The 16,332-nt window shown below is 34.8% G+C and overlaps 1 protein-coding gene across 1 annotated transcript; it reads right to left on the bottom strand.

Annotated features, from left to right (window-relative positions):
- Positions 1 to 5,521: 5,521 nt before the first annotated feature.
- LOC143605712 (protein FAR1-RELATED SEQUENCE 5-like) lies at positions 5,522 to 8,458 on the bottom strand. The gene is made up of 5 exons (XM_077081727.1): positions 8,440 to 8,458; positions 7,839 to 8,090; positions 7,292 to 7,721; positions 6,991 to 7,214; positions 5,522 to 5,847 (listed from the first exon to the last, which is right to left on the bottom strand). Exons 1-5 carry the CDS (start codon positions 8,456 to 8,458, stop codon positions 5,522 to 5,524), a joined length of 1,251 nt encoding a protein of 416 aa, XP_076937842.1.
- Positions 8,459 to 16,332: the final 7,874 nt, after the last annotated feature.

Genomic DNA, 16,332 nt, shown 5'->3' with positions numbered 1-16,332 from the left:
ATTTGATTGATGTGTGTTGTTTAATAATCTTTTTTTTTTAATTAAATTAACACATATTAATTAAAGATTAAAATTGAAACTATCAAAAGAAAACTAATACTTACTAAATATAATAATTTAAACGTTTATCATTGTGCCCTTGTATTTAATTAAAAGAATAAAACAAGAGAAATAAAATGATTCGTTGGAATGACTTCTCGCATTTCTCGTACTAAAATGATTTCTCGTCTGAACTTAAGCATATATATATATATAGAGCGGTTACTGTGCATTAATCCCTTATCGTACGAAGCGCACGCGACAACAGCAAGCGTCGATCAAATTTTTCAAAACACGCGCCTCTATTCTTTAAAAAGGGTAAGATCGTCAATTAGTTTCCATTAGTCTCCTAAAATCACTTGCAATAATCAACCTATTAATCAACTAATCTCGGCGACGAAGCGTACTCATTCAATCAACTAAAACTATCAACTGTTCCGACAACGAAGCAACTGAAGCATACTACATTCAATCGAAAAATGAAGATGGATAAAACAAAGAACCCTAACTCATCTACTTCAACGAAGGAACGAAGATCAAAGCTTAAACAAGATAAACCTCAGATTACTAATAAATCATGTGTTTGTTTATTATTCCTGTAATCGTTTTTGGTTTTAGAGAGGTTTTAACAGTTGTTTTCATGAGCGTTTGACAACAAATCAGTAAATGTAATCGTTTTAGGGTTTAATTTTATCTTAAATTGTATTATTTGTTTTTAATTATTGGTTATTACGTTGTCAATTAACCTCTGTTTGTAAGCGTTTGAAAAGCGTTTGGGTTGATTTCACCATATGGGTATACCAAGTGTTTGGTTAGTCTTGTTTGTGATGACTGAATAACATGTTCTTTAACTGGTCTTTTGCGTTTGATGAGCATTTGACAAGCGTTTGGTCAAGCTTGTTTGTGATGACTGAATAACAGGTTCTTTAACTAGTCTTGGGCGTTTGATGAGCGTTTGATGAGCGTTTGGTTAGACTTGTTTGTGATGACTGAATAACAGGTTCTTTAACTTGTCTTGTGCGTTTGATGAGCGTTTGGTAAGCTTGTTTGTGATAACTGAACAACTGGTTTTGCATATAGTATTAGGCGTTTGATGAGCATTTTGAAGTTATTTAACATCTGAGTTTTATGTGTGATCAGTTAAGCGAAAGGTTAAAACAAACAAGTTGATGCCGGAGTCAAAAAGCTTAAGACAAAACATGTTGAAGTAAACTCTGATTCGGACTTTGAAGTTCCAATCAACAAATTTTTATCAAAGAAGAGGAAAGAGGTGGAAGAGAGTAGTTCGGACTCAGACTTCCAAAAACCAAGGAAGAAGGTTGTTAAAGAAAAGAAACCAGCTGAGAGGGTACAAAGGAAACCTTTTGTTGAATTTCTAGACAGAAAGTTGCGGCTCAGATGTGCACCATTTAACATTGTTGATGCAGTGAGTGCAATGAGCTCTGCCTAAAAAGATTGTTTGAAAGAAATGGGGTTTGGTTCAATATTAAACCTGCAAATTACCCAAACTCCATCAATGTTAGGCATTGGTTGCTGATGAACTACGATCACCGGTTTAATGAATTGAACATCGGCGGTGGTGTTATTAAGATAACAACAACAAAAGTTCATAAGGTGTTGGGTATACCAATGGGTAAGATACCCGTTTTAGACAGGAGTAGACCAAGGTTGGGGGATGATGCGACTACTGATCTGTTTAAAAACCAATTTCCGACTCCAAGAATAACTATAAAGCATGTGAGAGAGAAAATGATGGATGATCAAGGAGTTGGTGACATGTTTAAAATTAATTTCCTTGTGTTGTTCAACGCATGTATAGGATTTATAACAAAATCAACAACAATCAACCAACGATTCATCACCACAATCGATCAACTTTCAGATATTCCAAAAATGGACTGGTGCAGCTATGTAATTGAAAACTTAAAGATGACAAAGGAAGAATGGAAAGATGTCAATGCACAATACAACGGTCCAATCACCTTTCTTACGATGCTTTACACACATGAGTACCAGAAGAAATATGGTAAATTTGGGGCTCTAGTCACAACACCTGCAGTCAACTACATAACAACAACAACTCTTGCAAGGATGGACAAATACTTGTATAATAATGGACCTCCTTTAGATGATGATTCTGAAAACGAGGAAGACGCTCTTGCATATGAGAATGATGTTGAAAACGAGGAAGCTAATGTTGAAACTGCTGATGCTGCTGGTGAAATTGCAGATACTGCTGATGATGGGAAAGATGATGTTGAGCCTGCAACTGATACTGCTGATGTTGGGAAAGATGATGTTGCAGCTGTTGGTGAAATTGCAGCTACTGGTGAGATTGTAGCCACCGAGGACAAGATACATCCTGAAGCTGCTGTTGATAATACAGTTGATATTCCTTATGTTGATAAACCTGCAGAAATAGTTGGTGACGCACCTGCTGGTGACAACGCGATACATCAGCCTGATACAGATGGTGACAACCAAAAACATGGTAACAACCAAAAATTGTTATTTTCATCTAAAAAACTCTAATGTATATTTCTTTTAATGATACATTAACATATGTCAGGGACAGATGGGGGAAGTGAAACCGAATCAGATAATGCCGATCACAATGCCGAAGGCGAATTTGATGATGATGATGATACGTATTCACATTTGAGTTTGCAAATGCCATTGGGAACACACATGCAAGAACTGGTCGACTTTTATATGACCCCACTTCAACTGTCTGGAATATCTGCTTACCTACCATCAAAAGAAACAAAGGAACAAAAGGTGAGACATCCATCAAATCAGAATATCTTAATTTAATTAATAACTATTTTTTTTCAATTTACAATCTTGGAATAATAAAATGGATAAGAAGATGAAGAAATTTGAAATACTTTGCAAAGAAATCAATAAATTGGTCTGTGAAGGGAAGGAAAAACATCTATCAAATCCATAAATCTTTGCTAGTTGTTGTAATTGGGAAGACATATTCAATCCTAATGTGGTTACCAAAACACAAGAAAGTGAAACCATGCAAAATAACACACTCCTTAATTTAGGTGAGAAAAGCAATCTAATTCTTTAACAAAAAAAATATATATGTCTTTGAAAGTTCCCACTTCTTATACAGCTGCCGCAATTGAGTCAGTTCATTCAGATGCAGTAGTTGGTTCAGATAATGTGGTTGGTGAAGAAGGAAGTGGTACGATTCCTGAAGTTTATAATCTATCAGAAGAAAACAAAAAATTTGGGGAAACTGTTGATGATGCAGGGGTTAGTGGTGCATGGGTTGGTGATGCAAAGTGTGGTGATGCAGTGGTAAATATAGAGGTTAAGGAGCCCGAAAAAGGTAATAAATTAAAAACTTCTTTTATACAACTTAAAAGAATATTATTTATAAAAGTTTATATGACAGCTATCATTGGTAATGAATCTCAAGTAAACAAAGATGAAGAAATTATAGTAACAAAGTTAGAAGGGAATAATAAACTTGTTTAAGTTGTCTTTACAGTACGGGCAAAAGAAGGTATTAACATGCTTCAATAATAAACTTAAACGCTTGTCAAACGCTCTGTTAATATGTTTATATTTCATATGAATGATACACAAGTTGGATCGAAAGACGACAAGATGGAACACATTGTTGCAAAAAGTCCAAAGGAAGCCGAAATTCCAAAAGAAGATGAAGGTATTAAATGCTTCTTAAACGCTTATCTATATTTTTTTTTACCATTTTCATACATAAACGCTTTCTACACGCTCACACTATATTGCTTCACAATTATCTCACTTGGAGCTGATGTGGTGCATGTTCCTACAAATGCCCAAGAGTCTAGTGCCCTTGCATCAGAGATGATACAAGGAGGTGAAACCAAAGATGGTGTTGATCTCATAAACACTGATTCAACTCTAGAAGATATCATAGGTAAGAGAAAAAAAATGCATTTACTTTATACTTAAAAAAATTTAGAATTTGCTTCAGTGACCTGAACTTGTTTTTTAGTTACTAGAGTTGAAGAGAAAAACCAAGTGGAAAACTCAAAAGCTGACACTGGTATGTCACCAAGTGAAGATTTCATAACGCCGACATCAACTTCATAAATGATACCAAAAATTACATCTCCGGGATCATTAATACAAGAAAATAAAGACAAAGAGTTGGTTAGAGAAGAAAGAAAGAGAAAGTTACCTCCTGCATTGAGATCGCCATATGTTTTGAGAGAGGTTGAACTAAACACATCAGTCACAGATGATGAAAAAACAATTGCGGGGTATATATTTTTTTGCATGGACGAAATATGGGAAGAGGTTTTCAAGACTACTTACACAGATTCATTTAAGGTGATTTTTGAGAGTTTTTGTCCTGGTTTGTATATAACAACAAACGCAATGGATGCATTTTGTGAACTCTTGAACTTTGAAGAAAAGAAAAAATCTGTAGAATCACCATTTAGGCTCTTTGGTACAAGCACACTGCTGGTATGCTTTAATTATACATGTTATCTTAAAAACGCTTGTTAAAATCTTTAAAATTATTTGAATTCTTATGCAGACAAGTGACCATCATAATGAGGCATTTGGTCACACAAACGAACAAAGACTCGATGTGTTTACGAACAAAATTAAGAAACAGATGATGAGGTGTGATGTCAGAACAATGAAGGAAGTTGCTATATTCTTCGTGCCAATACTTCATAAAGATCACTTATATGTGGTTGTTTTCAACCTTCAAACCGGAGTGATAGAGTTGCTTGACAACAGTGGACATCAAGAAGTACCGGCTGATAAAAAGTTTAAAAAGCCAGAAGACAAACAAAAAGAATTCAAAAGACTTTTTGAAGAAAGATACAACAAGAATCCCCAAATCCTGGTAAACGCTCAACAAACTATCAACAAAAATCTATTATGAAATTTGTGAAATACTTAACTGCTTTTAATGTATTTTTAGAGAACCGTCTTCTACATGTATCTTAAGAAAATCAATCACCCGATTGCTGAACAAATCAAAAAGGCTCCAATCACAAGATTAAGGATGGCATGGAGAACAACCGAAAACGGGGTAGATTGTGGGATTTTTGCTATGAGACACATGGAGAAGTATGATGGGAAGAAACCGTGGACAGTCGGATTTTACAGAGAAGGTCCTAAACAAGAGAATCAGCTAAAAAAGTTGAGGACAAAGTATTTGGCCAAAATCCTTCTGTCGGATATAAACAAGAAAAGAGATAATCTAACCGAGAAGGCGCAACAATTTAGTGAAAATAACGACACCGAAATGTCCGAGTAGGAGATTGTTGAAGAACTCAAAAGAAGGCAACAACTAATTTGACTTTGTTGTCTATTTTAGTTAATGGCCTTATGTTAGAAAAAATCAAACTAACAAAAACATTGGAATATTATTATTACCACACAAAATACTACGGAGTACATGATTAAAAAAAACATCACAAAACGCTCATCAAATTCTCAAACATCACCCACTTGCTTCCTACTCTAATAATGACTTGAGAAAATCCAACTTCAATTTCATTGAACAGTTTAGCTCAAGAATTGTCTTTGATAATTCTTTGAACTGTTCTAACTCATTCTTCCCTATGTCAACCATAAACAAAACCGCAAGATCTCGGATAGCACTAGCAGGCATTTTGACAAGAACATTCGTAATAACATCCCTGTAATCCATGTTATTATTAAGCATCTCAAACTCAAGTGTTAGCTTGTCACGGCAAGCTTTGTCGGCGACTACCTGCTCAACAGTTTTCATCTTCAACGGTTCCTTGAAAGATGATGATGATGATGAGGCATCCATTATAACTGATTTTGAGATGGGTGGATATAACTGTTACAAAATATAGCATATATATAGGAAAAATATCACGAACCAAATAGTAAAAAAAAAGGACAACATAACAACTGCAGGGTCACGGATCAAAATAGTGTAAAAAAAATATTAAAAGGACAAAACGCTTGAACAACGCTCATAACTGCATGCTCACGGACGCAACAGTGTAAGTTCATTACTATATGCTCACGTATAATGAGCGATGTTATGAGACGCTCATTATATGCTCTTGTACGCTTTCACACGCTAAGCAGTCGAATCTCGTTAGAAAGAAACTAATTTCTAATCTAGTTTTGTCAAAAACTTAAAATTACATTTATTACAACTCATCTGCCAAAATTTAAGTCCAATGAAAAAAGATTTTTGTAATGATAGCTTACATCAAATCACTTAAATTAAATTGCACTATGTCAACAACCAAAAACAAGATTAAAAAAATAAATATATATCAAGCTTGTATAACGCTTAAGTCCAAAGAAAAAAGATTTTGTAATGATAGCCTACATCAAATAACTTAAATTAAATTACACTATGTCAACAACCAAAACAAGATTAAAAAATAAATATATATCACGCTTGTATGACGCTTGATAAATAATAAATGCAGTTTGTGTGATGATCTAATTAAATGACATTGAATAAATAAACTCTATCTCAACTACCCACAATTAGTAGACATCCAAAATTATGTCTATATATTTCACATCCATTGTTGTTAATCATATCACACAAAAAAAAATCAAAAACACACACAAAAAGATGTTTTCAAGTGATAAAGCAGTAAAAAGCATGGTGAATTTGAGAAAGAAATGGACAAGAACTTTCTCAATGCCCTTCAGCACTCACTGGCCTAGGTTCTTCAAGAGAAATCAAAAACTCTTGATGCATACAATGAACTCATGGATCTACCAGACAGTGAGTTCAAGGCACAGACTACTGAGTTCCTCAAGCAGCAGACTACATGTTACGACTCCGTGTATGGTACTTTGGTTGACATGGTTTCAAATTTGTCAGCCACCATGGAGTTCAAGGAAGATAGGCGTAAGAAGATCAAGGAACAGGGGGCGGTGGGGGTTGATGGGGTTTGGGTTGATGGGGGTTGATATGCCACATACATAACCTATGCCTTGTATTTGGAAACACAACTGCAATAGCTTGCTTCATAGCAGGGTCTTGATCAGTAACAACAACCTTCGGTGCATGACCAAATGACTTAAGTAACATTTGCAATAACCATGTGTACGATTCAATAGTTTCAGAAGCTAGTAATCCAGCACCGACAGTAACACTATGACAGTGGTTATCAATTTCCGTGAATGGGACAAAAACCATCTTATACCTGTACATATAAAATCATATAAAATAGACACAAAAACATATGCATACAGACAATCCTATACATACACATAAACTTACTTGTTAGTCTTAAATGTAGCGTCAAAAGATATAATATCCCCAAATGCAATATAATTACTCTTTGAAGTCTCATCAGCCCAAAACATACGAATTAACTCATGATCATCATTGACATCATATTCAAAAGAATAATCGGATGAAAATGTTTTCTTCGCACACAATCTCTGAATAATCATCTCAGCATCATATCCTCCAATATAACAATTCAAACCTTGTTTAAAATTCTTACAATCATCTTTAGTTGCTCCTACCTTTTCAAACCCACCGTACTGTGTTCTCATAAGGTTAAACGCTTTAACAGGTCCCAAGTTCATATTAGAAAGCTCATAAATAGCTTCCTCTTGAACATGTGTTAACTTCCTAGCAGAACGAACAAACTGCATATCAGAATCTACAAACATTTTATGATTATTGCCTTCAACAAAATCATCTACTTGAAAAAATTCACTGTCAACAGATTTCAACTGTATATGTGCTCTACAACCACATCTAATTTTCGGCCTCTTCCTCCTTTTGTAATATGGCTTGCTTGATTAATTACAATTACCTTTTGAATCATACATTTTAGCTGGCTTGTGACCTTCTTTACAACATGTAAAGTACTTAGTCTTTAATACACCACCATGCATGTAAGATCCACCTTTATGAGCCCCAAATCCAGGTTTTTTAGCATATTCACAATAAAAATCAAATGCTTGATCAATTGACGAAAACATCATTCCTTTAACAGGTTTGTATGAAGAAGCAACTTCAGGAATGATATCAACCCCTTGACCTTCAACCAAAACACTTGAATCATCTACACAAAAACATCAATATAAAAGTTATAATTCAAACACGCTCAAAACATGCTCAAAATTATAATCACACCATTTTAACAATCCTAATAGTAACACGCTTATATTTTACAAAATTATAATTAGCTCATAATCAGATATAGTAACACGCTCATGATACGTACGTATTATGAAACATCAAATAACAAGACAGTCCTAATATGAACACGCTCGTAACACGCTCACAAACAAGACTAATCAATTATCATGTGATTCTCGTGAGAACTAACATACAGGTTACTGCCACCCTGTCCATTATAAACATAGTATACATCTACAGTTGATTAATTCAAAAACACAGCAAAAACTTACATTCGCGATCATCTTCCATTTCAAACCCCTAAAATCATAAAAATCGCTTGAAAAACTGATTCGTGTACTCAAAGAGCTCAATTGATAGTTTTTGGTACAAAAATTGTTTCGTAAAATAAGAAATTGATTTTGATTAAGCTATATATCAGGATCGTAACCGTTTATACGCAAATTTCCAAATTTAAATGACGAATCAAAAAGACAATCGTACCCTTCTCTCTTAAAAATAGACGGGATCTCCTCAACCGCTTTCAACTGAATGATAAGTGTAGATCGACGCTTTCTGTTGTTGCGTACGGTTTTGTACGATAGGGATTAGCGTATTCCATATTTTTTCTCTCTCTCTCTCTCTCTCTCTATATATATATATATATATATATATATTATGCGACAAGAGATTCCCAGCTAAATTAAAGGGAAAATTTTATAGGGTGGCGGTTAGACCTGCAATGTTATATGGAACATATTACTGGGAAATTAAGAAGGCACAAGTGCGGAAGATGGAGGTAGCAGATATGAGAATGCTACACTGGATGTGTGGACACATAAGATTAAATCGAATAAGAAACGGTGTGTTTCTGGAGAGATTAGGGGTAGTTAACATATCCGACAAGATAAGAGAGTGGAGATTGAGATGGTTTGAACATGTGAAGAGAAGATAGACGACGAATCATGTTATATCCGTAGAAAACATTACTATAGAGAGAAGAAGGGGTAGAGGCTGACCTAAATTGACTTGGGATGGAGGATTAGACATGATTTGATATATCTAAACCTCTCCGAGGACATGGCTGAGGATAGGAATTCTTAGAGAATTAGAATTAAGGTTAAGAATTTTTAGTGAGACATAAATACCTTAAGGGCTGCTCTTTACCTTATTTTGGTCACACACCATTATGTTATTTTCTTTTCATTATATTTTATATTTTTATGTATTAGTAGTACTATTTTAGTACCTGCTATTTTTAATTATATTATTGTTGAACTTTGTGTTCCTCTTATATTTCCTCATACATGTTTTTTTAGAGCTGAGGGTCTCTCTGGAAGCCACATCTCTATCCCATTGGATAGAGGTACGGTGTGCCTACATCTCACCCTCCTCAGACCCTATTTAGAGCTTTTCTATTGGTGGGATTCCACTAGGTATTTTATATATATATATATATGTATATATATATATATAGAGAGAGAGAGAGAGAGAAATTTAATCTACAAATGAAATTAATGTGCTAACTGTGAGAATCAAGTAGAGTAATTATATATACAATTAGATTAATTGTGTAATTACATCATAGAGTACTTAATTATTCTATGATGTAATTACATAATACGTAATTACATATATAATATGTGTATTAATTATAGGGGCTATATCTCACAATATGGATGAATATTTGGGCTGCCGATATGAACCATGTATACTCACTCGTTCACTCGACTTGTTATCCCCATCTAAACGACCCCATTTTATTCCTTTTTGAAAAAATATTTATTAGAAAAATTATCGAGAAACTCAAGAACTGACCAAGACCAAAGACCTCTAACTTGCCATTAATAACAATAATTAACAGTTAACAACTTCGGTTTTCGAACACCCTCAAACTACTATCGGGCAATAAAAAAATCCAATTTATCCCCCATCCCCACACTTGAGGTTGACATTGTCCTCAATGTTAAAAGTTTAAGCATTTAATGAACATTTAAAGGATGAGGTTGAAAATGATTGTTTAGCTGTTTAAAAACTAGGATCTGATGTGATGGTCCTAACACTTAATTTTACATTATAATTTTAACAAATAAACTCAAATAACAAAACGTGCAACTGAAATCAGCTGGTACAAATGACTATGCGGTGCTAAACATGGCTCGTGAACAACTCGTCTTCTCTAAAGACTATAATGAATCTGCAAAATCTTAAAGCGTGTAGAAGCAAGCTTCTCACCATGAGTTAGGCGTAGGTCTTTTAAGAATTTTGCGAAACCATTTTTTTACTCATTTTATAAATCAATTAACAAGCCAAATTAATTAGTTTCATAATAAATTTTGTTAAATGAGTTAAATACGTTAAAATACCTAACTCACTTTCATAGTGTAAGGCCCCGTTACCGGTGCCCTACTTTTGACGTTGGATTTACTCATAAACACAGTTCTTAATATCAGAGTTAAATAAACTTTGCGCGGAATATAAAACATTCATAAACATTACATAACAATTGTCAACTTGTATCAAACATTCTTGTCTTTCAAAATTAAAACGTTAAATATAAAACATTGTGAGTCTTCAGATGTCAGACTCTTTTTCTTCTGCCATGTGACCCCGCTCAAGCCAGCTGTCTCATTCTGCTCACCTGCGTGCATACTAAAAGTCAGCTACTCTGAGTGAGTTTTAGTTAATCACACATTATACAATACATACACTTACCTTCAATTATGCATCCGAAGATACATAATAATTACTTTACTGATTTACTTCCATAACATAAGTTCATATATACGTTCGTACTTTATTACTTTCGTACTACATAAATTTCCTTCCTTTTCTATCTCGGATATTATTAGGTCCGATCCCTTCCTTTTCTATCTCAGATATTATTAGGGTCTGATCCCTCTTCCTTTGTCTATCTCAAATATTATTAGGGTCTGATCTCTTTCTTGCCTATCTCAGATATTATTAGAGTCTGATCCCTCTTTCTTCATCTTCGTGCATACACATAATTTCTTTAATCATTCACACACATCCATACGTTATGCATATATCTATCATACACGTTCAACTATCATATATATGCCTCCCTTGTTAACACGTGCAATATCCGAAGATCGTTCACGTATCGACAAGCTTTAGTTTACATTTAAGATATACATACATAACTTGTAAATCATACATGACATACACTTACCATTTAAGGTAAATGTATTAACTATTACATCGAGTATGCACACAGCCCCGAAAATGTAACAAGGCAATGAGGCTAGAAACTCACCTGAATGCGGTTACGTTCACCGTTTATGGTTATTCCCTTCTTGAGCTGTGCACGGCTAACTGTATAATAATTACATGCATCAATTAACTATTACTACTCATATCGTATTTCTATCTTTATATAACCCACAACGAACGGGGGTCCGGGGGCAGCGCCCCTGGCAGCGGGGTTCTAGGGGCGGCATCCCCTAGCAGGGTCCAAGGGGCAGAGCCCCTGGCTGGGGTCGAGCTGCCAGGTCAGCTTGAAAAAATTTTATTTCCATTAACTATCTTAACACATTTTCCATTAGAATTTTAATTATTATTATTATTTTCTGACTTAAAATGTTCGAGGGTTTCTTTGTAATTAAACCATTCTTCTCAAGCCCATTGACTGTTCTGTCATTCTATCAAACTTCTAGTTCGTTAACTGGTTCTTAGTGAATTGGGTTATCATAACGAACTGGTCCTTATAACGATTTGGACCCTCTAACGAACTGGTCCTTTGACGAGTCAGTCCATATAACGAACCAGTCCATGTAGCGAATTGGACCTTCTAATCCGTTATCTCTTTTAACGAATGGTCAAAGCGAACTGGGAGTTAGTTCGTTATCTTATCCCTAACGAATTTGAATACGAACCAACTCTAGTTCGTGAGGCTTCCTTTAACGAATCATCAGACGAATTACCCCTAGTTCATTAACTCTCTGTTAACGAATTAGGGTTAGGTCAGAGAATGCCAGAAACATTCTTTGACATAACCTTCCCCGTACCCGCCGCCGGAAAACCGCGGCTTCACCGGAAAAACGAGATTTGACTCGTTTTCCACCATTTTTCGTCCCGTTCGATCCAGATCTGAGCTAGGGTGACTCCTAAGCTCATATTAGGTTCAGTTTATACCCGATTCCACCTGGATATCGTGACTTTAACGGTGTCGGCTCGTCGTTTCATGACTAAATCTAACGGTTTGAGTTCATACACTATCATATTATTATTACATCGGGTTGATGCTCGGTTTCTCTTGGTGATTTCGGCTAGAGAGAGATGAGAGAGAGCTAAGTGTGTGTTTTTGATGGTGTATGGAATATGTGTAAACTGAATAGATTATTTGGTAATTAAGGTTTATATAATAATGGATCATGGGCTTAAGCCCATGGTCCTTCTTTCTTTCCTTTATAATCCAAGTCCATAACCCATATCCATTTAACCCAATACTAGCCCGACTCATAATAATTCGTATTTTCATTTATTAACCGAAACTAGAAAACGGGATGCTACACATAGGAATTACAATTTCATCTCGCGTATACAACAAGTCCTTTAACCCCCCCCCCCCCGATATAATGCTAAATATATATATATATATATATATATATATATATATATATATATGTTTCCCTTGTATATTTTATTTAATATTTATTTGATTTATGTTCATTTATAGTCCAGATTTGTATAATACTAACATTATTATGTTTTGTAGGTTCCGGGAGTTGATCGTGATCGAAAAGAGCGAAAAACGAGTCAAAACGAGAAGCCAGAACGCATCAGGAAATGAACCGGAAGGAGAATCGGCCGGTCCGACCTGCCCCTCATAATCATAGTGCCACGCCGCGGGGCCATGGGGGTCAGTCATGGTCGCGCGGCACCAAGACCCAATATTTCCAAAAAGTTTCCGATTTTGTCAGTTGTGGGCTCTGTTTCAGTATAAATACATCCTTAACCTTGTAACATTCTGAAATTTCAAATAATAATATTTTATATTGATCTGTTATGACGGGAAAAGTTTACTTGAGTTACTAAGGGAATAATAAAATAATTAAGATGGAAAGGTAAGTATGCCAATAAGAGGGAATTAATTATGGACTAAAAATGAAAGTTGTGCCTTAGGACCATGGACTTAAGGGAGTATAAATACCCCCTTAAACCCTAATCCTTTCCATTTCCATCCATCTTATTCTCTACACACTCAAAACACACACATACTAACTTACGGCCGCAAGCAAGAACAAGAATCAAGATCAAACCAAGCTAAAAATTGGATAGATCTTTGATATACAAGCAACATACAAGATTAATATTTCATAACAAGCTAGCCGTGACCTAATAACCGTATTAAGGTATGCTCTTGATCTTAAAGATTACGTTTTTATGAACGAATAATCATGAAGCTCAAACCTAGAGTAGATCGGGTTTAGACAAATCATAAAGTTTCAAACTTGATGTTAAGGATGGACTCAATCTACTCATTAGCTAAGGATCTAGCTAAAATGGGTTTAAAATCAATAAAGATTTTAGCTTTATACCTAAATCGGGTTTTGAAAGTAATAAAGGTTTAAGCTATATGCTAGAAACGAGTTAAATCTTGATAGTAGGATGATATTGGACGTTAAATAGTCATGGAGAATAGGAATGATGGTTAAAATTTATGATATGAACTGTTAAACAGTTGCCTAAGCTGGGAATGAAATAAAAGATAGAAAATAAAGATTGATAGTATCAGATAAGAGATCTCGGTCAACACAAGAATTCAGCCAACATGAGTTCTCGGTCAACGGGAAGTCTCGGTGACCTGAGTTCTCGGTGACCATGGGTTCTCGGTCAAAGCATAGGTTCTCGGTCAACATGGGTTCTCTGCCAAGAGTTCTCGGCCACTTGGAATTATGGTGGCCTGTGGGCCTGAACCCAATTGGGCCCAGATGCTATGATGAGCAATTGGACCAGATTTAACTAAGTCCGCAAGTGCTAGGCCCATGTCCTATTTAAAACAAACTAGCCCATCATCCGAGCTTAACAAACAAGCCTAACTTAGAAAATACACTGGTTAACTAAATACCAACATAATCAATTATACGGTTAATTAACAAATATATATATATATAACAGTTAGCCATGCAGAATTAAGGAAGGGGATAACGGTTAACAGTGAACGCAACAGGATCCAAGTGAGTTTCTAGCCCCATTCCATGTTATGTTTTCGGGGATGTGTGCATACTTGATGTGATTGTTAATACAATTATCCTAAGTGATAAGTGTATGCCTTTTGTGATTATGTTAAAGGTATGAATGATTGCTTGTCGATTCGTGAACGATCTTTGAATATTGCACGTACTGTCAAGTTAGAATGCATGAATAATGTATGTGTAATATGTATGTATATATGTATGAATGTAAAATGATGTATGGTTGTATGGTAACTAAGAGGGAACCTGAACCTAATAATACTCGAGGTAAGAGGGAACCAAACCCTAATAATATTCAAGGAAAGAGGGTACCGGGCCCTAATAATACTCGAGGCAAGAGGGAACCGAACCCTAATAATATTCGAGGCAAGAGGGAATCAGACCCTAATAATACTCGAGGAAAGTAGGGCGTAATGCTCTTTAAAACGTAAGTTATGAAGGTAAGTAAGTATAAGACAAAAGTATGAAAGTATGATCAAAAGTGTGTAAGTATGAATGTGTTGTATGTTGTATGATTAACTAGAACTCACTCAGCGTAGCTGACTTTTAGTATGCACGCGGGTGAGTAAGATGAAGCAGCTCGCTTGAGGGGAACACGTGGCAAATGAATAAGAGGCTGGCATATGAAGACTTAAGACGTTTATTAATTTATGTTTTAAATTGAAAGACAACATGTTTGTTAAGACATAGTTATGGATTAATATGTAATGTTTTTATGAAAGTTTAATATTCCGCGAATGTTTTAATTAACTATGATGATTAGAACTATGTTAATGAGTAAATCCAACGTCCAAATGTGAGGCACCGGTCACGGGGCTTTACAAACCTTAACCTGAAGAACCTTCGAATTAGAGCCGAATTTGGAGTTTCTTGGAGCATATTTTGGAGTTATTTGGCGGTTTTGAAGGCAAGGAATCACTCGGTGAAGCGCTACTTGTTCAAGATTGAAGACTATGGGTTTTATCGCTTTTAATCTTTCGTTTCTATTGTTTTTCACCATGATTTCTTTTATTATTATTTTATTTGATTTTAAGATGCTTGGCTAAACATTATTAGACCGCTTAGGCTTATGATGAACCATCATTGATGTTTTGATTTTAGTTGGATTGTTTATTTCGTTATGGTTATATGATTCAGTAAACTATTTGATTTTACTTGATTGATGCGTATGTGTACTTGGTTTTGGTTGTTCTAGTTTTATTATTCCACATTATCCTTGGTGATTGTCTTTCATATAATAGGATTTTGTTAGGTCATTTACTATGTGTTCTTGACTAGTTTGTGGTTGATTTGCAACAAAACCATAGGAATTATTAGTCAAACGAATAAAAGTGTGCCGCTAACCTAGAAAGCTGTAAGGTGATAAGTTATTGTTAGATCTTTGTTGATTAAGATTGCTAGATTTAGTTCTTCGTAAGGAGTCCATCTAGGTTTGATTAATTAACCTTGTCTAGTGAGTCAATTGAGTTTATTAAATTAACTTTGATTTCCGCTCTGTAAGGTAGGATTTCACTATAAAGGTACTCTTTCATAAATTAATTAGATAATCGTAATTTATAAACTGGTGTGCCTTAAAACTTGTTAGAAACTCACAGGTGTCTTCTTGATGGGTCAGGGGTCATGTTCGGGTTCTCTTTTAAGTGTCTATTTTACGATCTCAGTTTCATAACTATTATTTTCCAACTATTTGATAACTGAAACTTTGGGGATTCAAACCTACGTAGTTACTTTCGTCATCTGAATTAATCTAAGTAATTTACTAGTTTATTAATCTCTTAATTAATTATAGATTTTATTAGTTTATTATTATAATAATTAATTAGGGTTTAAGTAATCATTATAGTTTGTTATTATTTAAATAATTAGGGTTAAGTTTTAGTTTAATAATAATTAGTTTAAAAAACCCCACCTTTAATAATAATATTTAAATAGTCATGTCAGTTAGTCGAGTCTAATTGGCTAGTTACG

Source organism: Bidens hawaiensis, unplaced genomic scaffold (assembly GCF_021521415.1).
Source record: "Bidens hawaiensis isolate Kalapana, Puna unplaced genomic scaffold, B.hawaiensis_p1.1 tig00070905_1, whole genome shotgun sequence".
NCBI classification, from domain to species: Eukaryota; Viridiplantae; Streptophyta; class Magnoliopsida; order Asterales; family Asteraceae; genus Bidens; species Bidens hawaiensis.
The sequence above is the reverse complement of the archived record's forward strand: the minus strand, read 5'-3'. Positions and strand labels throughout refer to the sequence as shown.